Source organism: Corylus avellana, chromosome 1 (assembly GCF_965113065.1).
Source record: "Corylus avellana chromosome 1, dhCorAvel1.hap1.2, whole genome shotgun sequence".
NCBI classification, from domain to species: domain Eukaryota; kingdom Viridiplantae; phylum Streptophyta; class Magnoliopsida; order Fagales; family Betulaceae; genus Corylus; species Corylus avellana.
Window position 1 is genome coordinate 43,989,847 of NC_142490.1, and position 25,896 is coordinate 44,015,742.

General features: G+C 36.4%; 5 protein-coding genes and 1 non-coding gene across 6 annotated transcripts; 2 read left to right on the top strand and 4 right to left on the bottom strand.

Annotated features, from left to right (window-relative positions):
• The first annotated feature begins 1,005 nt into the window (after positions 1 to 1,005).
• TRNAT-AGU (transfer RNA threonine (anticodon AGU)) lies at positions 1,006 to 1,079 on the top strand. The gene has a single exon. It is a non-coding gene; the product is annotated as a tRNA-Thr (tRNA).
• Positions 1,080 to 1,326: 247 nt separating this feature from the next.
• LOC132169957 (transcription repressor MYB6-like) lies at positions 1,327 to 2,282 on the bottom strand. Its single transcript, XM_059580894.2, has 3 exons — positions 2,135 to 2,282; positions 1,900 to 2,029; positions 1,327 to 1,819 (listed from the first exon to the last, which is right to left on the bottom strand). The coding sequence occupies exons 1-3, from the start codon at positions 2,280 to 2,282 to the stop codon at positions 1,327 to 1,329; spliced, it is 771 nt and encodes a 256-aa protein (XP_059436877.2).
• A 1,612-nt stretch (positions 2,283 to 3,894) lies between these two features.
• On the bottom strand, positions 3,895 to 7,422 carry LOC132170870 (PLAC8 family protein). The gene is made up of 5 exons (XM_059582007.2): positions 7,049 to 7,422; positions 5,869 to 5,932; positions 5,495 to 5,659; positions 4,721 to 4,786; positions 3,895 to 4,535 (listed from the first exon to the last, which is right to left on the bottom strand). The coding sequence occupies exons 1-5, from the start codon at positions 7,309 to 7,311 to the stop codon at positions 4,338 to 4,340; spliced, it is 756 nt and encodes a 251-aa protein (XP_059437990.1). The 5' UTR covers positions 7,312 to 7,422; the 3' UTR covers positions 3,895 to 4,337.
• Positions 7,423 to 9,843: 2,421 nt separating this feature from the next.
• LOC132169056 (phosphoinositide binding protein) lies at positions 9,844 to 13,305 on the bottom strand. The gene is made up of 2 exons (XM_059580146.2): positions 12,970 to 13,305; positions 9,844 to 10,700 (listed from the first exon to the last, which is right to left on the bottom strand). Exons 1-2 carry the CDS (start codon positions 13,206 to 13,208, stop codon positions 10,028 to 10,030), a joined length of 912 nt encoding a protein of 303 aa, XP_059436129.2. The 5' UTR covers positions 13,209 to 13,305; the 3' UTR covers positions 9,844 to 10,027.
• A 957-nt stretch (positions 13,306 to 14,262) lies between these two features.
• LOC132171117 (Adenine nucleotide alpha hydrolases-like superfamily protein) lies at positions 14,263 to 17,807 on the top strand. Its single transcript, XM_059582346.2, has 2 exons — positions 14,263 to 15,016; positions 17,529 to 17,807. Exon 1 carries the CDS (start codon positions 14,389 to 14,391, stop codon positions 15,007 to 15,009), a length of 621 nt encoding a protein of 206 aa, XP_059438329.2. The 5' UTR covers positions 14,263 to 14,388; the 3' UTR covers positions 15,010 to 15,016; positions 17,529 to 17,807.
• A 1,650-nt stretch (positions 17,808 to 19,457) lies between these two features.
• On the bottom strand, positions 19,458 to 24,963 carry LOC132169958 (uncharacterized). The gene is made up of 2 exons (XM_059580895.2): positions 24,943 to 24,963; positions 19,458 to 21,608 (listed from the first exon to the last, which is right to left on the bottom strand). The coding sequence occupies exons 1-2, from the start codon at positions 24,961 to 24,963 to the stop codon at positions 19,458 to 19,460; spliced, it is 2,172 nt and encodes a 723-aa protein (XP_059436878.2).
• Positions 24,964 to 25,896: the final 933 nt, after the last annotated feature.

Genomic DNA, 25,896 nt, shown 5'->3' on the forward strand with positions numbered 1-25,896 from the left:
ATTTAAGTCAATGTCACACTAACAGAATCTATTAAATTAGTAGACGAAATTTGATTGTAAGAACTAAATTGTTTTTTTGGCATACCTCATGAACCTTTAAGTTCAATTTGATACCATAGATAGCTAATTGTAAATCATATAATTAAACCACAAGGACTAATTTTACATTTTTTCCTAATTTTTAAATTATTCTATATCAAACAACGACCTTATTCACTTGATCATAGGAACATAACATAAGGATATTTTTTTAAGAAAAAAAAAATTACATGATGCCCAGGAGTAAACCAAACATGAAATCTCATATTCCCGAATATTCTATCAGATTCGTAATATTTTCAAACGTGAAAATAGGCACATTTTTGGGAATGTGGGCACCAAGATATTACATTCCGCAAACACTACGCACTGTTATTTACCCGATTGTGTGATGAGGATTTGAAATTGTCAATGACGGTGAGATTTAGATAACATCAATGATTGTCTCCTATAAAATCCATATTGTCACATGAACAAATAATCCAATTTATGGCATTGCAACTTTTATATATATATATATATATACTCACAAGTCGCAATTTAGTTGGTTGCGAAACAATAATATTTTGTAAGAAATGGTTCCCGTCAATATTTTTTTTCATCTCATCTTATAAATTTAATAGATAAATTATTAAATTTGTAGACTTATGCAGACCCAATATAAATTTAATAATCAATTCATCTATTCATTATGAAAATGGTTAAAAGATTTATTAAAAAATAAATAATAATAATAAAAATATGATTAAAAAATAAATAAATTATATCATTTATTTTTTTTCGGTGTTTTGTCCAAAGAATATGGGTCTTAAATGAGTTAATGATATGGCCTACGGAGAGAGAGAGAGAGAGAGAGGAAGTGAACCGTTTTGACTTCACTAATCGACAAAATAGTTTCTTGTGATTCAAAAACCTGTCGGTTGGGTTTATACTCTAAAACTCGACCTTTAGCGAACTTTAACAGTAGCTTTCATAGCTCAGTTGGTTAGAGCACCCGTTTAGTAAGCGGGAGGTCTTGAGTTCAACTCTCAATGAAAGCACAAACCTGTAATTTTTTTTTTCTAAATTCTAATTATTAGCTTATTCCCTTTCAATCAATCAAGCAATATTTGAGAAAGACCCTTTTTTGTAACATTTTTCCTCTTACCAATTAGAAAAAAAAAAAGAAAAAAAAAAGCAATATTTGGGATTATGCTATATAGAAATCTGTAAATTATTTATAGAAAATAACTATTTTGCCCCCAAGGATTCAAATGTTCACATACTAATACTAACCTTATCATTTAATTAAATCCCAAAGCCCATCGCCGTGCCATCATAAGAAATGGACGGATATATGGGCTCCTGGAGCCACACCGCACTAGTTGGAGCCATAATTCCGGGCTCTGTCTCCACCATGCACAAGTACTCCTCCAATGAAAATGGCTGCTCCCATAAACTTTGGAGTTCTTCAAATGCATTCGATGAACCAAAATTCTCCTCCGTGCTTTGGTTTCCATCTTTTTCAACAGCAGGGTGAGGGGGGTCAGTGCTTGATGAAGAAGAGAGATCATCAGCCATGAATAGGTGCGGTACTGAAATCGGTATTCCCAAAGAGCCATCCAAGTGATCATCTGACACTTTCGGATCAATCCCAGATAAACCATTCTGGTCAACTTCAATGTCGGATACAGTTGTTGGTGCCAAATTGTTCTTAGAGCACTTTTTCAAGCGAGTGTGCCAGTGATTTTTTATTTCATTGTCTGTTCTCCCAGCAAGCTTTGATGCAATTGCAGACCATCTGAAACAAGAGAAACACAACACTCACTTCAAAAAGTATCACTGCAATATCAAAAGATGTGCAGATGAATGAATATTTACCGGTTTCCCAACACTTGATGCCACTTGAGTATGGTTTCCTCCTCTTCCTTGCTGAAGTTTCCACGCTTAATACCTGGCCTTAGATAGTTCAACCAACGGAGTCTGCAACTCTTCCCAGACCTTGCCAGACCTAAAGGTTAATCAGAGTATCATTCAAAAAACACCCAAATTAATGACAAATTGATGACCAAGTTTTAGTAATCATGGAAAATATGGAAAGTTTAGTGTTTGGTACCGGCAGGCTCTGGCATTTGACTCCAATTCCAAATGCCAAATCGCTTAATATAATCTGTCAGCTTCTGATCTTCTTCAGGACTCCATGCGCCTTTTCTCAAAGGCATCTTCCTCTCAGCATGGGGACTAGCCTTCTCCATCTCTGTCATAATAACTTTAGCTCATTTTCAACTTCCAAATTAACCTCAAAACACCATAGATAGGGGATTGGTGATTGCTATTTATCATGTGATTCAGTGGGAAAACGTGTTACATTTGAAAGTTTGACGTTTTGAAATAACAAAGACTTTCGAAAACAAAGCAAGCATATTTAACTGAGGATCCCTCCTGGAACAAGTCTTGGTTTACTTTTCTTTCTTTTTTTTTTTTTTTTTACTTATTAAAGTGGTACTATAGCCTATAGGAGCGACCGACATTGAAAACTATATCGTCTTTTTCTATGTAGTTTTTTTATAACAATATAAAGTCAAGCAATCATAATTATCTTTTTCTTTTTTTTTTAAAGAAAATCATATATAATTTCCATTAACAAAGACCATAGGAAGAGTACTTTTCCATGGTGAAGCGAGGGTTGATATTCAGATTAAGTCACTTTATAAAGAAAAATGTTTGTGGTACCCATTTTTTATTTATTTATAAATTTATGTGGTAGTATCTTTTAATTATTTAATAATTAACGTGAGAAATGGTTCAATTTGTTTGTGATAACTATCGCAACGTAACCCGAAATGGTCGTTGTGGATTGTGACGTCCATTTGCTTTGATCATCAATACATGTTGGAGGTGTAGAATAAATATGCAAATTACCAAATAAATTATAGACAAGTGGTTTTTTTAATGCTAGCTTACATCATGGAGTATGGAAAAATGAAATAGACAAGAGTACGCCAAGTTTGAATTTAGTTGCCAGTTTAAATCGGGCCTTAGGCTTTGGGTCCTAACCTATTTTCTATCCGCTTAAGTTGTCATCATTAAAAATGTCTCACTTTGATTGTTAATAAGCCGAAGATTAATAAGCTTGGTTAAGCTATTAAAGTAATGCTATACTTACTCCAACTTCATTAGACCCATTTTCTTAAACTCATTGGTTAAAATTATCATTAAATTAAAATCCAATAAAGACTAATGGTGGTTCTAAAACTCATAGATTATTCAAGCTATTATAAGAAGCAAATTAAGTATCTGATCTTGATGAAGAAATGGGGATTATTTTCTTGAATTATTGAGGATTAAACTAGAGATTTCTACGAAGTAGAAGGTAGGTTTGGTAAGAATACGGAGAAGAAAAGTAGAGTCGAGTATCAAATGTTGATAGATAATCTTAAATTTGATTTCTCTAAGGTGTGTGTGTTAATTTTATGTCTTAAGGTGTGCTATGACTCCAAGGCAAAAGTCACCCTCCATGTCTTGTTCACTACAATATTCAACTCCTCATGTTTCCATTTCATACTTCACATTCAAAGGAGGGAATATAAACTTTTTCTTTTCTTTCTTATTTATTTCCTTATAAAATTCGTACTTATATTTAGAGAAAAATACTCCAGAGAAGAGAGATGAGCCGGTCAAAACCCTGCAGTAGCCATCACTCAGAGCTGGGCCGGCTAGAAAAATTAGCCCAAAGGAAAATTCATGCTCAACATGGATATCCCCTATAGCTGGACACCATCTCCCAGCAAAGCTCCATCATATCTCAATCATATCAAACTGCCTGAGCCCAATAAATTGTATCAACATGTTTCCAAATTTCCAATAGAGAAATGCTATATGCACTACATCTCAATTGGTCTCTGACCAAATTAGCCGAGCAGGCAATCAACCCAGCAAGGTGGATGATCATATAAACCATTTCTAAACAGTTTAACAATAAAGATGGCATTTTCTACCACTGAATTACAAGCTAAAAATATGTAGAGAACAGGGGGTCACACCCTAAAACCCCCACCAATATAAATACAGTTTTCTACAACACATTTTTGGAAGTAGGTCAATATTTGCAGACCCACAAAGCAGCCTCTCTAGGTGGAGCAATGAACCTTTACTTTCCAGTGCCAACTACTGCCAAATCCTGAAAATATACTGGCTCATGCCATGCAGGCTGCAAAACATCCCCCATTCAGGAAAGAAATTACACAGGAAGTCTACATTAATTCTTACGTGTGGCCACTATTGCTATGGAGGACCAATGATTCTGAATGCCCACCATGTTAAGTTGCAGCCGGATCACTACCATCTGTACTTTTTGGCATGCTGCAGGGCTCAGGGGACTTAATTGATACAATAGGAGGTTGCTGAAGCTCAAAGAATGCTTTGCTTCCTTCGCCAAAGCCACCAATGCATATTGTGTCACCTCGACCATGCCAAGTTCCATCTTGGACATTGTTCATTTCCAATGTTCTGGACTCCTGCTCCAAATTTAACAGAATGCTAATAATTTCCAGGGATACAAAGGTTTTGGCCGATTTTACTTTTAAGTCTGAATGTTGATTTTGACTTCCACTAATTTAAAGAGATGGCGAAGCTTTATAAAGACTGCAGATTAATTGAAACAATCAAATTCTGCAGAAGAAAGTTTTGCCAGGAAACTGACCTGGCATAATGTGCAGCATGGGCAGACAAGATGGTAGATGCAATCATCCAAGGAACTATCTCTACCCTGAAAACAATTATATTTCCCACAATGTCAGTAACAATCATGTAACTGGAGAAAGGAAACCAACAAAAAAAAAGGGCATTAGATAGAAAGGTAGCAAATATTTGTTAAAAGTTTATCAAAATCACAGTAGACAAAGAAAAAAGATCAGGAAGGTATTCGATAGATCAACATGGGACAATTGGTTTCACTCAATTTAAAGACAAAAAAAAAAGGCTGCTACGAGCTTAATCAAAGTAAACCAGAAACACATCCTTCATGAAAGGAAGGTTCCTCATGCATGTTTTATACCAAAAAAAATCCATAATAATACAAGTTTAGAAGACCATGCAGAACACGTTTAATTCAATTTTTTGTTGATACTCCATAAACCCCTTTATATCTGACAACTGTTGCATAGTTTACATGTTATCCAGAAGAAGAATTAGGTCAGTTAAGCAATATTTATCCCCACCCACACTAACCCATCCCAACATTCTTTTTCTCCAGCTTCTGTAGCTTTTGCACCCAGAACAATTCATCTTAAGCCCAGCTTTTGTAAACATGAGATTGTGTAGTACCAAATAGACAACCAAAGTGGATGTTTGGAGAAACCATTGTGCAACAGAGTATATGATCACAAAAACGAACCCAAAGACTTTTGGATCATAAAAAGAATATCCTGAGCTGATAACAATCCCAAACAGTGGCAGTGGTAGACAAAAAGCTCACCCTGATGTTAAATTTCTTCTTTATCTGGGTACGGAAAAAGCCCAAATATGTTCCTAATGAAATAGTAAAAGCAACTGCCAGATATAAAAAGAAGTGCCTCTTGGTGACAATAAAGGCAACCCAGTTGAGAAGTGCACTAGCAGCAAGAATGAAATAAACGGTTCCCTGCGAAATAAAAACGAGCAATTGAAAACTGAGAACGATTTTAGAAGTTGAAAATTGAAAATACAAAAATAGACAGGCCATTTAATTGGGTGAATAAAGAAAAGTCCAACTTTCCATATGACTTCTGTCACTCTCCTGGAATCTCAACACAATTATTTCAAACATTTATTTCAACTCCCTCTCCCTCTCTTTTTTTGAAGTTTTCTTACCTGAATAAAACAATAACCAAAACCAGCTCGTCTCATGTTCTTCCCAAATCTGTAGCACGGACAACTGCAACATCAAATACACTGTCACACAAGCGTAGTATAAATATCAATATTAGTTTGAGAAAAGTGCAAGAAGAACAAAAAAAAAAAAACGTAAACCTATAGCAGCAAACCCCATCCTCAAAGCAAGATTGCCGTTCCAAGACTATGACATAAACAGCAACACATTACTGTTCTTTTCCTTTTCTGTTTTGCCTTAGACAGGCACAAACTCAAAGAACAAGAAACCAACCCTCAACGGGCGGAGAAGTCACGCAAAGCATGTCCCAAAATAGTACCAGCAACGAAGAAAAGGAAAAAGAGGAAAATTGAGTGTTTATATTCCTAATCGGAGCTAAATTCGATGGAATTCTTCTTTTCCGAAATAAATCAGAAGAATTCAACGACAAAGAAGAGAAAGAGGGGAAATTAAAAAAGAAACCAATCACGATTATTCCTCTCTAATTAATCTCGGAAATTCCAAAAAACTTGGAGCTTCCAACCGAAAAAAAAAAGGGTTCAATTTTCGTACCTTTTCTTTCTAAAAATAATACCAATGAACAAAAGTTTTAATCCAGAGGATCTAAACCGCTAAACGTGAAGAGAGAGAATTTTCTCCTCGAAACTCTTTCCGCAAAACAAACAAAATTGATTTTGAAAGAAATAAATATATCACCTTCAAAATCAGTTTAGCTTGTTCACACCCAAAATTGATTTTCTTTTTCTCAAGAAGAAAAAAATTTTCCGGGAAAATTTTTCCATCAAACAAAAAAAATTAAGTTCTGAAACAAAAATACTCCATACCTTTCAAGCACGTTTAACTTCTCTTCACACCTAAACATGATTTTTTTTATCCCCTTCTTGTTTTTTCCCGAGAAAACAAGAACTTTTCCGGGAAACATTTTCCCTCAAAACAAACAAAACTGAGTTTTAGAAGATAGATACCCCATGTCTTTGAAGTAAGTTCAGCTTCTCCTCACGCTCGGGAAAAAAAAAAAAAACTTCTCTTTATACTCGGACTTGAATTTTTTTTTGCCTCTTTGCTTTTTACTCGAGAAAATAATAACTTTTCCGGGAAACATTTTCCCCCAAAACAAACACACCGTACACAAGAACAAAAACCAAGAAAGAGACGACTCACCAAGCCGATTCGATAGCGATGCGACGGTCTTCGAAGCAATCCTGGACCTCACCCTCCCACATCCTCAGAACCCCACCGAACTCCCCTCCCTCTTCTTGTTCTTCTTCTCCAACGTTCTCGAAGCTCCTCCATTTCCCTTGCTGTGCCTGCAAAGCTACCGTCGAGCACAGCATGTCGAAATCCAGCACCGCCATTCCCTCCAGAAACCTCTCCTTCTCTTCCTCCTCCTCCTCCGCCCTCTCTCGCTTCTCCAAATCCCCCATTCCCAACAACACCAACAACAACAACAACAACAGCAAGGGTAGGTTTCGTTTGGTTTCGTCTCTTTTCGTTTTTGGGATCTCTCTGAAAATGCGCTTTGCTTTGATGCTTTGGTGTGATTTGAAACAAAAAGACCTGCCTTTGACGGATTGTATTATATTAATAATAACGTTTTTTTCTTTCTTTTTTTGGGTTTTCTTTTTTCCTTTATTTTTCTAAAAGAGGTTTAAAAGAGAACCACTGATATTTTATTATTTAATTACTGATATAAAATTAAATATTCAACAAACTAACACAATAAACATATTTAAAAATAAATAAATTTTAAAATTTTAATTATTTAATTTAAATATTGACACTGAAAAGTGAAAATTCTTAATTTAATTTAAAATTTTAGACCAGCTTAATATTTGAGATAATGATAATTAATGGGACTATAATTGCACTACAATTAGGCTTTAGGCTGTTAATTTCACAAGTGTAAGGATCCTTTCCATTCCAAATCTCTTCAATTTTTTTTATTTAGTGCATTTTAAAAGGTAATATTGTTCAAAATTTTTAATGATGATAGTATCTTAAGAGAGTAGGTTGTGGAGATTTCTTGTTTCCGACACTCTAAAATGCTAATGATGAGTAATTCTATTAATAAACTCATGTATTATATAATTCAATAATTAATTTTCATTATCACCTTATCTAATTCTACAACATTTCTACATGAATCTAGTAAATTATGGACATAAATTTCCTCTAATCATTTTTTTTTTTTTTATTGACATGTCTGTATAAGAGGGGGAGAGAGATTCGAACTAGTGACCTCCGCTTTGTTAGGCGTGGTCTCAACCGATTGAGCTATCTCTTGGGGACCCCTTCAACCCATAAAATAGTGCTAAGTGTCTATAAATATTTAAAAAATACATTAAATTTAGTCTAAATTAATAAGCTAATATTAATAACGTTAAGAATTTAATATACCTTTTAAATATTTATAGACACTTGAAACCATTTTAAATAAATTAAAAAGATTAAATGATATTTCTTCGGAGCTAATTAAGAAGAAATTTTATGTCTATAAATTATTTACTTTTATTCAATTTTTATTATCGTTTTAATGAGTTTTGTTTGGGAAAGGGTTGGGTTGGCATGCAATGATGGGATTGTGGGACCGAGCGGAGGCGGAGGTATTTATCGATAAAGTTATAGGTGTTGCCACGTTTTCACTAATCAATATCCGTGTTTAGGCAACAACAGCCAACCGTCGAAAGTTGTTCGCAACAGCAACTAAAAAGTAACACATGACATAGCCCCCGCCTATTTCTCTTCTTTCTTTTCTTTTTCTTTTTTCGCTGTTGTTGAGTGAATATCGGATGGGAGACAATTATTGACTCAGAACTCAGAAGACAAAGCATCAGTTAATTAAGGTGGATATTATAGTTTTTATTATAAATGTTTTACAAATTTACCCTTAATGACATATATATATATATATATATATAATACGCAATTTTAGTTCTAAAAAATTTGAAAAAATTAGAAAATAATTCCCAATAAGTTGATGGCAAAAATCGAATCCGTCTTCATCATCGTTAAACTGACGTTAAACAGAAAATGATATCTTAGAAAAGAATATCGTTGAAAGCCATTGATTACACTTTCGGTCAATTATGCTTTACACAATCATTTGGTCCAAAAAAAATTGTCAAAAATCATAAAATATTTCTCAATAAGTAGAGACTCGAAATCATATCCGTTTCATATAATAATAATAATAATAATATGAAGTGGCCATTGCGAAACCGAGTATTGGATGATTAGAAAGTGTCATCCATCAAAAAATACTGCCAGTGCCAGACAAACAAGATTTCAAAGTATCAGCCGACCAACACAAGGAAGAAGGCAAATTGATTATGGAAGGTTGAGTGGGGACAATATTAAATTGAGGAACCAGGCTTGCTTTTGTGAATGAATAGGATAAACGAGGAAAAAGACAGCAGACTTCGAGCTGTATTCTCCAACAAAAAACTTTAAAGGTTTTTAATGCAGTGTGTATTTTTCGTGAAAAATACTTGATTTTTTTAATCGATTTTCTTGTGAGATTGTAATAGGATTGTCCAATCCACCGTGGCCGACCTAAGTGGGTGGGTGGGGATGGCTGTCTGGATTTTGTTCAGATAAGTCTGATTCCAAGCCTTCCAGGTAGTGTCAATGTCATTTCTCAACCAACCCGCGTGCAAAAGGTATTCATTCTCTTACAAGTTGACTAATAATAAATCATTCGGTGTGCAATTATCAGATTGTGAGGCTGGCTTTTGGGTTCGGATTTATGGGTTGGATCCCAGAAATTCTCTGGTCTGAATTGTCTGAAATTCGGATAGGGGATGAGATTGGAGATCACCTCACCTAAATACATGTCCAAGCAGCATTGAAATCTTGTGTGGTGTTGAACAAACTTAATATTTTTGACAAGTGATTACAAATTATCAAGGTTTTCAGATGACAAAGGACCAATAGTAGAGAGGGGAGAGACATGGAGGGAGAGAAAAGAGAGGATGCATTGATGTTCTTATCTTTACAATGAACATACTGATAACAACCAGGTCAAGCGCCAAGGATTATGTTGTTAATCTAAACAAATCAAGAGAAGAAAGTTGGTGCACCTTTTGCTCTTTTAGGGCAAGGGATAGTTGCGTATAGTTTACCGGAGTAGAACTGAAAAGTTCAAGTCTTCCCAGGTCTTGTCAGGCCCAATCCTGAACCACTCCCCAAATGCTTAAAGGCCGTTCCATCAAGATGATCCCCATGGGCAGCAAAGCCTGTCCCTCCCTTTTCCAACTTCACCAAATTCTTCTCTTTACATCCTCTGTTGCAGACCAGACAAACCTTATCAACCACCATAAACTTATCAGCACACTTCTTGCAGAAGACATGTCCACACGAGCTTAGAGCCACAAGTGAAGATGTGTTGGTCAAAGTAGCCTTGCAGCTAGGGCATATATAGGTCTTGTCAAGAGACTTGGGTTTCTTCTGGTCGCTAGTGTCTTCCGTGAAGAATATAGGGAAGAGAGTCTTCAGCTTGAGTTTCTCGTTGCCTTGTGGACAGATTGTATTGATCGAGGGGGCCTCTACTTTAACAGGAGCTTCAGGTGTAGCAGAAGGCAGCCAAAATGCCTTCATTGTCCGCAGTGCTTCTTCTTCATAAGAAGTGACCTTCACACTATTCGCCCCATGGAAGCCATTCTTGCCTTGGCTGTGGTTTTTATCATTGTATTGTGGTACTGCACCATGGTTTTGCTGATCAAATGCATCAAGTTCTCTGGCTTTCTGCGACATTAGCTTCTCTTCTTCCTCTTCTTTCTCTTGCTTCTGCTGAGTAGCATGAGCCGCTAGCCTCCTGCCAGTTATTAAACCACTCTTCAGGACAGCATTAAACATATTAAACAAAAGTATGAGGAAATCTTCATTCAGATGTAACCATAAGGCCAGTGCAAAACAGGCCCCCTCTTTCCGTGCCAAGAAATACAATAAGACCTATTTGTTCTATACCCTACCTACATAAATAAAACATATTTGATTTACATTCAATTCCTATAAAGAGATCAAGAACAGCCAAGACACACATAATAGTATTTGACCACCTTTTTTTATTTCAAAGAAAATTAATAAACATGATGCGTAGGGAGCGGACAATAGAACATCTGCAACCTTCAAGGTGGACCAGCTAAACATCTGCTGAGAAGATAGTACAGCCTTCATGTTCAGAATAATACTTCAGTATTGACGACAAAACAAATTTAAGCTCAAGTGAGCTCATGATCAACGAAAACAAAATTGGGGTCAATACAAGCCATATCCTTCAACTTCCGATTCTAAACGAACATTCTAAGAGCTTCCCAGCAATCATCTCCCCAGTCAAACATATGCTACAACAGCACAGCAACATATCCTCCAACCATCCAAGTGTACACAGCAGCATACATCTTGAAGACAATCAAATATTATAAAACAGATCTGCCAAGGTAGAGCTACAATGAATATGTTGTTTCATTTTTTTGGCTGGGAAAATACCTTTATTAACCAAAAAGAAAACTAACAGAAGGAAGATCCTCCCATAACATCATCAAATACATAATCAAAAGGAATAGAGCCAACAGAGATGGATCCAAAGATATTAAAAAAAGAAGGCCATTGAGTAAGTGGTGGAGGCTCTGGTCTTGAGGTATCATCCCTTCAAGGTCCAAAGTTCAACACCTCATGGGTGCAAACAATCCCTTAGGGCCACATCCCCTGGTGAAAAGCCAGCGATTTAACCAGTTTCGTGTAGGAAAACTTCCAAGGGTGTAGTGCACGGGACCAGGGTTTACTCTGCAGGGGTGAGTCCGAAGGACCTTGCCTTGGAGAGGTTCCCCGACATTAAAAAAAAAAAAGAAAAAAAAAAAAAAGAAAAAGAAAAGAAAGATTGTGAGCCAAAATATTGGAGCATCTGCTATTATACGGATAACCCAAACACAATTCTCAGTCTCCCGCCTCAACTTTTTGGTTTTCTATCCAGTCTCAACTCAGCTTTCAATTGCAAAAGTTTAAAACTACCAAAGTCTGACAAACCTCTTCCTTTTGTTTATGAATATGATGCAAAACATATTTTTCCTATCACAGTGAGTACTATCATGTTCCAAACCACAATCATCTAGCTGTAGCATCATCGGGCTTCAATGCATCCCAATAAAAATGGAAAGCAACTATTATGCAACCCACCCCTGGAACTTAGAATGGCTGGCATGTTTTGGACAGTAGAAAGGGTAAGTTCTAGGTTTAAAGTGCCACTAACTTACCTAACAAAATCAAAACTTTGGAATTATACAGTTGAAGTGCCAATTTTATTAAAGGCCCATCTCAACACTTCCGTCAATTATTCCTAACATGTCATAAATATAAGATGCACACAGGTTGCATGGAATCAATCTAACACAGTTCAAGTAGACTTAAGAATACTCTTTTCACAGTTTGAGATTCCACCCTCAATTAATGAAACAACTTACATCACTTAATCGCCCAGTTGCAGTGTGCAAAGAAAACATCAACACTATACCTACAATAGTCCCTTTTGTTTGTGTCTGAAAGCTAGAAGTATTCCCAGAATCTCAGATAAAGGACAAAAAGGGCTACCTGATTGTCACCAAACAAAACCCAATCCCAACTTTTATCCTAGTTAACGCTAACAAATGAAGATATCACTAGCAATAAATAAAAAAGTCACCCAAAAAGTCCAAAACCCATGAACATGCATTCATGAACTTCTCCGAGTATAAACTAAAATCGTAAAGGGCATTACTCTCAACTATATACAACAGCATAGACCAAAACATCTTTAACCATTCATTCAAAAGTGAATATTTATAAAGAAATCCTTGCCCATAAAAAGCTATTTCATATCCATATAAATCGCCAGAGTCTTTCCAGCACGAGTTCATAATCCTTATTGAAATTCTTCAACATTAGATTCTACTTACTGGGCATCAGTCACCATAACCACACACATACAAAAATCAGATTTTTAGCTTCATTTCTCTTACTCATTTGTGTACGCAACAAGAAATTAACATGAAAAACATAAAAGAAAAACAAAATTCGACAAGATATTAATAGTGGGGCGTGGAAGAGACCTCTGGATGTCCTTCTTCTGGGCGAGAAGGCACTCGAGAATGCACTCCTTGCAGAAGACATGACCTTTGAGGCAGCACAAGGCGTCAATTAGGGGCTTCAGGCAGAGGCAGCACGCGTCGAAGGGCTTGATGGAGTCTCTGCCCAGCCTCTCCCTCTGCGTCCCGTACCCTAGCTTCCTCTTCTCGTCGTACGTGAAGAACGCGAGGTCATTGTTGTTCTTCGAGTGCCTCTGCGGCATTTTTACCTCTCTCGCGCAAAAACAAAACCCTAAGCTTGGAGAAGACGAATGAAGCCTGAATTGAATCGAGCTTGTAGATTGGATTCAGTGATTTGGGGGTTTTTTGTGTTTTGGTAGAAGATGTTAAAGAGTCCTCACCGCCAGACCTCATCGGGTCTGAATGGGCCAGGCCCAGATCCGATCCAGATTCGGTTAGATTAACTAGGCCGACCCTTAAGAAGATAGCTAACCGAGTATTTAGGCTTATCAGATAGAAAGCCCAGCCTGGCCCGAAACAAAAACATGAGAATTTCTTTTCTTTTTTTTTCTTTTTTACGTGTTGACACAAGAGTGCGGAGAGGGGATTCGAACTAGTGATCTCAGTTTCATAAGGCGTAGTCCATAGCCAATTGAACTACTTCTTGAAAACTAAAACATAAGAATTTTATTATAATTTTTGGAGTTTGGATAATTTGATAAGATCCATCTAATTTTAAGAGTACGTTTAGGTTTGCGATTTTTAAAAACGCAATTACTTGTTTTCCTTTAAAATTATGCGTTTTAAAAAGTACATCTTTACATGCGTTATGCGTTTTCAAATCACAATTTTTTGAAAACACAATTCTAAAAAATCTATTTTTTACTATTTGGTTTAAAATCGCATTTCTATCTATAAAATTACACCTTAAGTGAAATGGACATAATATCCTTAAGATTTTATTTAATAATGTACCTTGTTTCTTCTTCTTCTGTTTTTTTTTTTTTTTTTTTTAAGGGAAATTTTAACGGATAAGATGTTATCATGGTAGCGTTGAGATAAAGATTAATGTTTGATTCCTCCTTCTCATCTTTTTTTTTGTTGAAAAAAAGGATAATATAAGAAATTTAAATGATAAAATAAATTGCAAAGAAGAATATATAAAATTAATTAAATATTTGGATAAGGAAACTATGGAAATTCCAAAAGGACAAATATTGAAACTTTTACTGACAGTTCTGACACATTTGAAACTTGTCCCTCACATATAGCGGGTCGCCGCTGCCTCCATACACCGCCTGGTGACACAAGAGAAAAATAAAACAAGCATATCCAAATCTTCCCCAAAAGCTATTCTCTTCCCAAAACCCACGACAACGCCGAAAGGAACACATCAACAAAAAAAAACATCCAAACAGTGAAAAAACCGAAGAAAAAACTATTATGGCTTCTCCGAAGCACGCAACGGCGATAACGGTGCAGCCGTCGTCGCCGAGGTTCCCGACGAGCGGGACGCCAACGGCCGGGGCCCAGCGGAAGATCGGGATAGCCGTGGATCTGAGTGACGAGAGCGCCTTTGCGGTGAAATGGGCGGTACAGAACTATCTGCGGCCTGGGGACGCCGTGATCCTGGTTCACGTGCGGCCTACGAGCGTCCTTTACGGCGCGGACTGGGGCGCCATCGACGTGGCGGTGGTGGAGGACGAGCAGTCCCAGCAGAAGCTGGAGAACGAATTCGACGCTTTCACGTCCACCAAGGCCAACGACCTGGCGCAGCCCCTTGTGGAGGCTCAAATTCCCTTCAAGATCCACATCGTCAAGGACCACGACATGAAGGAGCGCCTCTGCCTCGAGGTGGAGCGCCTAGGTTTGAGCACTGTCATCATGGGCAGCCGCGGCTTCGGCGCCTCCCGCCGCGCCTCCAAGGCCCGGCTCGGCAGCGTAAGCGACTACTGCGTGCACCACTGCGTCTGCCCCGTCGTCATTGTTCGCTTCCCCGACGAGAAGGATGTAGAAAAGGCTGTTCTGGAGGAGGATCCGGAGTACCATGACGCATTGGATTAGCAAACTGGTAATTTCGATTAGTTAGTTGATAATCCAATCTTTATTACATTTCTCTAAGATTGATATATTTGCATATGATTGTTTGTGTATTAATTAGAGCATATAGTAGTTTGAACGAATTAATTTGCTAAATGATATCATTTAACATTCAATTCTCTATGCTGATTATGATTGAATGATGTTATTATGCCGATGCAGATTAACATAACTATGCTCTTTCTTTAATTCATCAGCCTCATGTCATGTTCTTTGAACTTGATATTAAATTTCTTGTTCTTAATGGATGGTTAATGCAATATATTGAAAATGATCGTTTAGTTTTAAAAGTGTCTCCTTATCAAACAAATTTTAAAGTGTCTCTTGTCAAAGTTATATACAGTCTTTTGTTGCAGCCATTTTTGCTGAACTTTATCATTTCATAAAATGAAACATCACGACAGCCGTATTTTGCGGATCTCGTTCAATTTTGGTCTTCTTTCGCATCACTTTAACCGTTTCAATGTATTTGTCATGTACTCTGAACTGCCATATTTGCTGATACCTGATACATGTTTTTTTTTTTTTTTTTTTTTTTTAATCTTTCCTTTTAATGGCATAATAATAAGGAAAGTGCTTGGGTTACTACAACTTATTTGTAGTTCACATGAGTGGCACGTCGCACAACATAGGTGAAAATATTAAGCAATAAAATTTGACAAATAAATTTAATTGTTTAGTGGTTGACGTGTTAAGTGCCACGTGTAACAGACTTGTTGTAAAAACTGTAGTATTCGTAACAGTACTCTAATAATAAACTCAAAGGCATTAAATCTTTTTCCTACCCTTTTTTCTTGTTCAAATATAACTTTGGTTTTGTGGGTTCAAATATTTCAACAGATTTTATCCTTTAGTTTCAGACTCCATATTTATTTTCACAATTGTAAACCTTATATGATTACTGCCATTTTTGGTGAAATGTTTTATTCAGAAAGAGAAACATAATGATGTTGTTTATCCCACATCGAGTTCAGTAACTGGTCATATCTTTGTAGAGATTAATAAAGCCCCTTTTTGTGAAAAAATTTAAATGCTTTAGTTGAAATCCCTTTGATTGAATTCTGTTTGCTGCATGGGAGTTTGTTGTTGACTACACCTATAGTAATTCGATTTGGCATTAATTTATTTTTGCTTAAATTTTTGTTGATGGTATTGTTGTTACTTCTTTAGTGATTAGGTAGAGTGGGTGGGGGTGATGGTTGGAGTTGTCTTGTAAACTTTTGCATATTTGAGTAACAAATTTCATTACGGAAGCACCTAAAAGGTGACGGAACCAAAAATACAGGAAGTATACAAACAGGAGTTGATCTTAAAGAGAAGAAGACTAAAGTAAAAGAAAGAGAAGAAACAAGAAAGAAAATGCTATAAGTCGTAAGTCCTAAAGTACAATGCATCTATATGCCAATGATTCCCATCTCAAATTGTTTCTCCTATAAAAACAAGGTGAAGGGTGTCGTCTTGCTTTCAAGACCTATAAGTTGTCTGACCTGCCAATAAAAAAAAAAGTATAATGTGTGTATAAAATTATGATAGATATCTGGAGCTGTAATAGATGAATGAACTGAAAAACAGGAGCGCAATGCCATTCCCATCTTTTTGTTTTTCTTCATCTTCCCTAAAAGCCTTGTTCAGATGTAACTTTTTTATTTGATTTTTTATATCATAATTGTAATTATTAGCTGTCCAAGAGAGAGAGAGAGAGAGAGCAGATTTAATGCATAGAATGTCTTGACTCCTTATGACACTAAAAACCGTAGTTAAATTTCACCAAGTAGAGGAAAAATCTAGGAATCAAAGTTCCTCGAGGGTTTGAAGATGCAGCTCACAGTAGTTGGGTTCGGTGGGTTATTAAATTTGAAATGTTGTTGAAGATATAATTGAACATGGTAAACTTTCAAACACAAGATATGATGGGAACAGATAAGTGAAAGATGGCTGATGTGCTAATGGAGCTTAAAGGAGTCTGCAGAAAAGAGTTTGGTGTAGCTAAAAGGAGCAGCCCCCTTGAATTACTACGATGCAAGAGCAGGTTATGCTCTTGGGACCATCTAAGATGTAACTTGGCAAAGGGAGTTAGACTGTTCTCTTGTTGGAGGAACAGGAAAATGGTAGTCATGCTTGTGGAAGATCATGAACTGATGTCGTATGGCTAGCCACTGCAATGGCTAGGTGTCAGGCTAACCATGTTGGTGGGGAGATGTCTGAGCCATCCCCAGCCACCATGATGGCTGGCTGAGAAGGGAAGAACAAGAAAATGGCAGTGCAGTCACTTGGGCTTGGGAGTGGGTTCAGGGAGCTGTGGTGGGTTGGAGGACCGGTCAAGAAAACACTTCAAAAAATCCGTTTACAACCATGACCTAGTGTTCTAATTTTTTATCATAAAGAAGTTGTTGCAGTTTTATCTTTTTCACGTGACTGATGTCATTAATTCTCTCTATTATGTGTGAATGTTGATATTGAGACACAGCTTCCATTCCTCGCAGATGTGGATAAGGCCTCATGAGTATAGATGGTGGGAATGCTAAAATGTTTGTTCGACAGTTTGGAATACTCCTGGTTGGTGTGTGGTCATGTCTTGTGGAAAAGTTTGTTGCTGCTCTCTGTTTCTGGCATTCTGCACCGTTTTCACCGCATTATATATCTATCGTGTTTGGAATGATGCATGACGGATGAAGTCTTTCTTGTGCTTTTAGGTCTTTGAATATGATAGGCTGTGCTTGTTAATATAAAATCTTCTGTCTGGAGGCATTTTACTGGTTGCAGCCACACTCTTTCAGTGCTATGACATTGACAGGAAGATGTGTAAAATGGCCGAGGAATCCTAGAACATCTATTCCAGTAATTCTTCCATCCTCTATTTTTTAAAATCAATCATTGGATCCTTTTTCAAAGTGGGTCCTATAAATCTAATGGTTAATTTTAAAAATATGGAGAAGAATGAGAGAAGGACCGAGATAGATGCTCTACCATTTCTCAAAATGGCCCCTACTTGTCACATATAGCTAGATGCAATGGAGTATACCTGATGGTAACACGAGCTACAAGCCTACAATGTGGTCTCCTCACATTGTTGGCAGAGGTCCCAATTTTTTGATTGAAGTGTTTGGGCCCCTTGGGGTTTACCCGTGGGTTAGTCCAATATAATCTAATGGATAGTTGTGCGAACTGAATTTTCCCTCATTAGCGAAAAAAGAAAAACTAGTTGCAATTTCAAATATGAAATATCTTCACAAAATGGTTTCTAAACATTGCCATTTATTACAATGAAAAAAGAAACACCAGCGAGGATGTTATTCCAAGGAGTTCATTCACTTCATGGTGTAATTTTAGACATCATGTATGAACTTACAAGAGTGTATAATACTTGTTGCAGAAAGTGCATTTAGCCCCCTTAAATTATTACTCTTTGGGCATTTAGATGTGACAAATAAAGTTACATACAAGTGTACAATAAATTTCTTTACCTAAACTGTCTAAATTGCCTTTAATGAATTATCCGTTGATTTATTGTAACAGAGTTAATTAGTTAAATAGATCTAAATGAGTTAGTAGGAAGCACGCCGAGTTAACTATAGATTAGTTAATTTTCGGAGGCATTCTAACAACTTGGTAACATCTAAAAAAAAGTACACACATGAAACATAACTTACTTTTGACAGTCTAAGTCTTCATGGGTTGAAGGACTTACCGAATTGAGGGCTAATTATGACATTATGATCTTATAGAATCGAGGGCTTTTCAACCAAAGATTCCTAGTAGTATTAGAATTTCTCCTTATATATATATTGTAAGAGCTTCAGGATTGCAATAATTTGAATTTTCCTATAGACTATAGGCTTATAGTATTTTTGACACTTTTTTCTCAAATATGTTAACATATAACTCAAAACACAAAACTTTTTACACATTGTAAGAATATTTTGACAACTTGTTATTAAAAAAAAAAAAACAAAGGAAAATGAAAATTGAGTGGCTATGTGGCCATCCTAAGTGGAGGAGATCAGGGGGCACTGAAAAGTTTTTTTTTTTTTTTTGATAATTGACTTAGCAAAAAATCAGACCGTCGATTCCAAAACAAATAGTTATGATCGAGATAATTGCAGTCCCATTGTAGAGTATCGCAATCCATCTTTTTTTTATCAGGTCCCCAAGTTCCTGTTAAAAAACAATTCAAACAAATACCGCTAAAAGTCACAGTCAACAAATTCATTAAACTTTGCTGCGGAGCCAAGATATGATAGTGTTTTCACATACATCACAAACATCTCAATTCCTAGCTACTAGAAGGAAATAAAGATACAAAAAAAATCTTTTACCCATCCTCCAAAATAAAAAATTAAAAAATTAAAAAAATTAAAAAATAAAAAGGCTTCTAAATAGAAAGAAGCCGTTGGATTGTCCAATTTATTTAGTTACTTACCCACAATTAGTTTTGCTATTGCATGGCCCTCACTTATGTGGAACCGATCCCCTAAGCCAAAATGGGCCATTAATAACCAAACAAATGTGATAAGCTCTCCTCCTTTGCTTAGTTGAGCAACATGAGTATTGGGCCTGCAATGGCTTGCAGCATAAGACAACAATTCCACCCAGACTTCACTCATTATACCCCATCTCTTTTTGTAATCCAATCTGTTTAGCTCTTTTGCGAGAATACATGCATCGAACAACACAGATTTGCTTCTGTCTCCCTTAACAGCAACAGGCTCCACATCAGTATTTACTTGAAGGATCATTTCACATGCAATTTTTTCCGCTAGTGCTTTATCATTTTCTCCTGTTGGTAGGAGAATTCTGGTAAAGAATTCTATGGCCTCGGCACATGTATCGCGGAATCTTATTTCGCCAATATCTGCTACAGCAGACATCATAGTAGGCTGCATAATTAGAAGATATAACATATAATCCGAAAGGGTTTTACAAAATTCACGACGACTATAACTTTCTTCATCCCTCTGATTGTCCGTGTCACTATTCTTATGATAGCAGAGATCTGTAGCAATATGCCATAATATAAGACTCTGATCAAAATCAACGTCCACAATATAATGCATCAACTTGCTGCTACCCTCCGTAGTCCAATCATTATTTTGTAGAACCCATTCTCCTCGGGCTGAACATATTCTCTTCGCAGTTTCAGGTTCTGCGAGCTTGGATTTCTTTTTTAGCTGAACAAAGATGAATTCCCATAGCTTTTCTTCAAATGGTTTCTTGGACACATATATAATCGAATCATAGAAATCCTTCAAGTTGAAGAGATATATCACCATACGACAAAAACAATCGAAGCAACTACGCTTCTTGTTTGGACGCTCCTTGAGACAATAATGCATCAAGTTGTATTGATTTAGATATTCAGACCACCTTCGGTGTAGGACTTGTCTAGCCCAGTACTCCAAGCAACTTGGTTTCCTTTCCCCCCAGTTTATCCTCTTGAGCTTGAGATAGTATCTGAGGAGAAAGAGGAGACATCCCTTAATAGCTTCTATGCAGAAATTTCGCCTCGGTGAGTTCTGGATGGAAGCAGCAGTCCAATCAGAGAGAGCCAGCATAAGGAGAGCAATTATATCCAAGCCTAGTGCACCAAAGAACAAGGTATAGGTAATTTCAACGTCAATCTTGCGAAAATCATGCTTATCTATTGTATAGAAGACTGAAAGGGCTGCCACAACCGCAAACCAAGATATAAACCGGACAAGGAGGTGTCCAAATATTAAATGCACCACAGCAGCCTTCGTACAGAAAACTTCATACATGAAGTTGAGTTCAACCGCTAGCACTTTAAAGGCATCTTCCGGGTTTCTTTTATGGAAAAACAGTCGGCTCTCTTCACGTACGCGGAAACTTAAGATGAGATCCACGATGAGACCCTTGAAGATTTGGAAGAAGTGATAAGCATGTTTCACCGCCTTAACGTCATCCAGTGGGCCTTCATCTACTGCCGCATAACGTTCAAATTTTGACTCTACCAATTCTATCTTAGTCGGGAGGTTGGCCTCTTTCGGCCCAGAGTATGCCTCCGTGATCTTTGCATAGTTCGGCCCTGGGTCACCAGGTGCTTTAACCATGGATTGCCTTAATTTATTCGGGTTTGCTTGTAATAAAGCATATGTTCGCTCACCATACTTGAGAGTTCCAGCGACAAACAGAAGGATAGTGGGAACCGATAACCTGTTTCTGGGAAGGGATTGGCTGAAGACAGTAAAAGCACTGACAACCCGGTTTAGGAGCCCAATGAATTGCCTTTGCCAGAGGCCGGCACTATCCTGTTCTGGTAAATGGTGCAACAAAAGAAAGGGAGCCCAAAACGCCAGAATGTCAGCATATTTATCATTAGGGAATTTCCGAGAACCATGTTGATCATGAATCTCTTTTTGACTGTAGGTTATAAGTCCCACTGCAACGCTAACTGTCCAATCAGCCACCAAGTAAGCTACCAAACTCAGCAGCACTACTATCCAACTTCTTGTTCGCTTTTTGAGTGGTGCAAATAGAATTAGAATGCTCTGTAACCAGAGACTTAACAGAACGAAACCTTGGATGTTCCATTGATCATACAACCTCTTCAATCCGGTAAGGCCCGAGTTATACATTGTCTTGCTTAATTTTCTTTCTCGTCTCCTTCACCCCTGTTCAACAAAAAAGTGTTAGTTTTTAAGTTGCTAGAACAAAAGCACACTAAGTTCCAAATTTCGTTTACTGATTTAACAGATTCTGATAGCGTGAAATGTAAGAATCAATAGAATTGTAACACGTGTCCTATTTAAGTAAGTGTCACACTAACCGAATTTGTTAAATGAGTTGGCAGAATTTGATTGTAAAAAGTAAATTGTTTTTTTTGGCAGAACTAATAGACCTTTGAATTCATTTTGATACCATAGGGAGCTAATTATGATAGTCAAAACATGATTACTTAATATAATAGTTGGTATAAGACTAATGTCCCTAAGGGGTAGCTCAATCGGCTGAGAACTACACATCATGAAGCGGGACAAAAATTAGCTATAAACTGGTTTGTAGTTAATTCATACAAACCAATTTAATAAAGTGACATGTATCCCTCAACATGTGAGAATCACATGTTTTTAATAGTAATGAGATATATGTCACTTTATTAGATTGGTTTGTATGAATTAACTACATATTAGTTTGTAGATAATTTTTGTCCCATGAAGCGGAGGTTAATTAGTAGTTCGAATCTCCATCCCCCTTTCCCACACCTTTTGCAGACATGTAAAAAAAAAAAAAAAAAAAAAAAGAGAGTTGACTGCATAATATGACGGTTCAATTATGGACATCAAAGTTTTTTAACGGCTTTTCTATAAGAATAATTGTGTTGACGTAAAGACAAAATAATTTATAAAAATGACATATGATGAAATTTATGGACAAACTATATGAGATATGTTATTTAATATTCTTTTAACATTTTTTTAGTATTCTCAGTTGACATGACACGCTTGATTCATCTTTAGATAAATCTCAATTAAAAAAAAAAAAAATTAAGAGGAATTTACGCATGCCATATCAATTAAAAATGCTAAAAAAAGGTTTGAATAATGTTAAATGGCATTTCTCCAAACTATAAGGTATAAACGCAAGGATTTCACAAATAAATTGATGGCAGGTGCATGATAGCTCTTATAGAACATAAAAAGGAAGAAAAAAAAAAACACGTACCTCTGGCGGGTTGCAGAGAAAACTAATGCAAAGAAATTAAGTGAATTTTGAATCTCAAGTTTTGTCGTTCAAGATTTAATTTGATGTTTGAGAAAATTGTATTCCCTCAGTCATACTTATATAACTAGGCTGAGTGCACTGATAGTGATAGCAATGGAGGAAGCACTCTGCCCTCTGTACGCACATATCCTGGGAGCAAGGTGGGTGATGGCCAAATGGGTGTGCTTGAAGAGATTTTGTGGCTTGTTGTCTATAGTTGATTGTGATGTTTGATGATCAAGTTTTTGGTTGCAATTTTGGATTGGGTTTCCTAGATTTTTTTTTTTTAGTGCATCAACGAAAAGTTACAACAAAGGGATGTGCAATGCAACAATAAGCCTCAAAATGACCACATCGGTGTAGGTGTAGGTAAACAAAAATTAGAATGGAATGCATCAAATAAATGACACCGTCCTATAGATTCTTGGCATGAAGACCAAAAAAATTGGCCACTAATTAAGGTGGTTTGACCGACAAGGTGCACTAGAGAAAGGCACAACCAAGAGGACTGCAACAGCACACTCAAAAGAGGACCACAATAGCAAAGAAAAAGACACTAATGAAGGTCAATTCAAAGCCAACGAAAAAGGATAAACGAGAACGAGTCTAAAAAACACCGCATAACGATCTACAACCAGATCGAAAGAACACCATAAATGGTGGTGAGGGCATCTAAAGCCCTTAAAACTACAAGCCAAAAACATAAAATAAAAAAATAACACAAAACAACATCATCGATGGCTAATGAGGCGGAGGAAGGCCGCAAGGAGGTCGTTGGTGACCAGGGTGTGTAAGCCACTCACCAGCACATTAAGACTACATGCCGGCGGTGGACGTCGGGATGCAGCAGCTAGATCTAGGAGACCGGCAAAAGTGGTGGGAGGTGGCAGAGAGGAGGAGATTAGACGTCACGCGTCCAGCCACCATGCAACGGAACATGTTCAACACGCGTCGACGCGTGTTGAACATGTTCCGTTGCATGGTGGCTGGATGGGGACGGGGCTAGAGGCAGATGGTAGCAGAGACGCCTAGGAACATAGTAGAGTGGCGCGTGTACAGTAGTAACTTCTTGAAATAGACATATTTGATTTTGAAAAAATCAAATCCAAAGATTTGAAGAAGAGGGTGGATCTGAGGCTGGGAGTCGCTGATGGAGGCAGTGACCAGTCGATCTATAGTGAAGGAGAAGATGATGGAGTTGTTGAGACAGGATAAATCACCAAATGCAATAGATAGGGCCTCTGAATAGGCAAGTAGGGCCTCCAAAGAGGCAGTTAGAGCTTCAAAAGATGCAAGAAAGGGGCAGGGCGAACCCAAGTGTTACGGAATGTCCCCCCAAATGTTTTACAATTCTTTATAAAATATACATATTTTATGAATTCGTCCTTAAAAATTGATATATTTGTCCCCCCAAAATTAACATATTATGCTTTATTCCGTTTATATTCTTTTTCTCTTAACCATCTTCTCCATGTCTCGTTTTTCCTTGCATGTATTTGTTTATGTTTTTTTTTTTTTTTGCAAAAGTGTGGAATATGATGAAAACATCTGTTTTATTTATTTTTTGAGTGATTATTCTGCAGTCATTTGGGTTTATAATATTTATTTTTTGTACAATTTTTTTTTTTTGAACTCTATAGATCGTGTTTAGTTTATTTTGTTAATTATTTATATTATTGTGTGTTTGTGATCTTAACTATGAGATTAAATTTAAAAATTCTATGTTTTTACTTTATATAAACAAGCACAACACACATATAGATAAATTATATTTATTTATGTACTTTTGTATTTATATAAGTCAATGTTAACTTATCAAAACAAAAAAAAAAAAAAGTTTGTTTCCCCACACCTAAAATCCTAGTTCCGCCCCTGAGGAGGGGGAATGAGGAATATGGGATTAGAGTGGAAGGGGGAGGAGGAGGGAGTCGTGACCCCCTCCTTCCATGGCAGAAAGAATAAATAATAGAATATTAAATGCATATGAAAAAATTTCAACTGAAAAAAAAAAAAAAAAAAAAAGAAGCTATCGGTTAAAATTTAGAAAAAAAGATGGGAATGCTGTAATATTGAATGGTATTGGGGACACATTTCAATCACAAGTGACATGGATTAAAATTTGAAAGCTTCGATTGTAGCGGAATTTGAATCTCAAGGACTTATTCTGATGGAGGTGACCTTGTATACAATAAATATCATGTTAAATTGTAGGACCCTCTTTAGAAGGGCGATACGTACCTGCGGTAGATAAGATCGGGATGGTGGACTTGCTTATTTTCTGATTATTGGTCGGCTGAGATGAACCCGCTATTGTTTTGAAAAAAGAATCACAAATAGAAGAGAGAGGTGTCAATGTGTCACAAAGAAATGGGAAGTCAAGATCTACAATAAGTTAAAATCAAAGCTGGGGTATTTATAGATGTTTTTAGTCTAAAATAATTGAGACTTATAAGATTTGCAAGTTAACTCCTTTATACATGTTTTCTTGTAATTGAAGTGACTTTTATACCATATCAAGTTAAAACCATTTTTCTTGTAACATTTTCTCACATTTGAGTAGAAATTAAAATTATAAAAAAAAAATTAAAAAAAAAAAAAGAAAAAAAGAAAAAAAGAAAAAGTTAAAGCCATCTAATGCAAAAAGGTAATATCTACACCCAAACATAAAGGAATGAATAAAGAAAGGAGTTCTCTAGTATGTGGGCCACCTTTGTGAACTTCATTTTTCGAAAAATGATTGAAGGATGTTAAATCTTAGGAGAAACTTTACTTATCTCTCGTGAACTTTCATCACTTTTGCGATGTCCTCTTAAAGTTTAAAAGCTCTTAATTTAGAGTATCCAACTTCTAATTTTTTTCAATATCACCTACATATCCTCTTTTTTTTTTTTTCCATTAAATCATGTCAAAATTCCTAAAATACCGATTTTTTTTTTTTAAAAAAAAAAAAATTGCAAAGATTTAGGCGGCAGTATTTTTATAAATTCCATTAAATCCTGATCAATGCCTAAATCTTTGCATTTTTTTAAGAGAAACTTCATTTTGCCACCCTGAATTTTCATCCCCTTTGCAATTACCTCCAAAATTCAAAAACTCTGAATTTAGTGTATCAAACTTTCAATTTTTTTCAAT

Excerpts from the sequence above, each read along its gene's own strand:
- LOC132169958 (XM_059580895.2), bottom strand. The coding sequence starts at position 24,963 with ATGATATTTATTGTATACAAG. Across the intron at positions 21,609-24,942 it reads TGATATTTATTGTATACAAG|AGGTTGTATGATCAATGGAA; the intron begins GTCACCTCCATC and ends ACCGGATTGAAG.
- LOC132170870 (XM_059582007.2), bottom strand. The coding sequence starts at position 7,311 with ATGGGGGATTTGGAGAAGCGAGAGAGGGCGGAGGAGGAGGAGGAAGAG. Across the intron at positions 5,660-5,868 it reads TTGGTTATTGTTTTATTCAG|GGAACCGTTTATTTCATTCT; the intron begins GTAAGAAAACTT and ends TTTATTTCGCAG. Across the intron at positions 4,787-5,494 it reads AGAAGAAATTTAACATCAGG|GGTAGAGATAGTTCCTTGGA; the intron begins GTGAGCTTTTTG and ends AATTGTTTTCAG.
- LOC132171117 (XM_059582346.2), top strand. The coding sequence starts at position 14,389 with ATGGCTTCTCCGAAGCACGCAACGGCGATAACGGTGCAGCCGTCGTCG.
- LOC132169056 (XM_059580146.2), bottom strand. The coding sequence starts at position 13,208 with ATGCCGCAGAGGCACTCGAAGAACAACAATGACCTCGCGTTCTTCACG. Across the intron at positions 10,701-12,969 it reads CAGAAGAAGGACATCCAGAG|GAGGCTAGCGGCTCATGCTA; the intron begins GTCTCTTCCACG and ends AATAACTGGCAG.
- LOC132169957 (XM_059580894.2), bottom strand. The coding sequence starts at position 2,282 with ATGACAGAGATGGAGAAGGCTAGTCCCCATGCTGAGAGGAAGATGCCT. Across the intron at positions 2,030-2,134 it reads TCAAATGCCAGAGCCTGCCG|GTCTGGCAAGGTCTGGGAAG; the intron begins GTACCAAACACT and ends ATTAACCTTTAG. Across the intron at positions 1,820-1,899 it reads CATCAAGTGTTGGGAAACCG|ATGGTCTGCAATTGCATCAA; the intron begins GTAAATATTCAT and ends CTCTTGTTTCAG.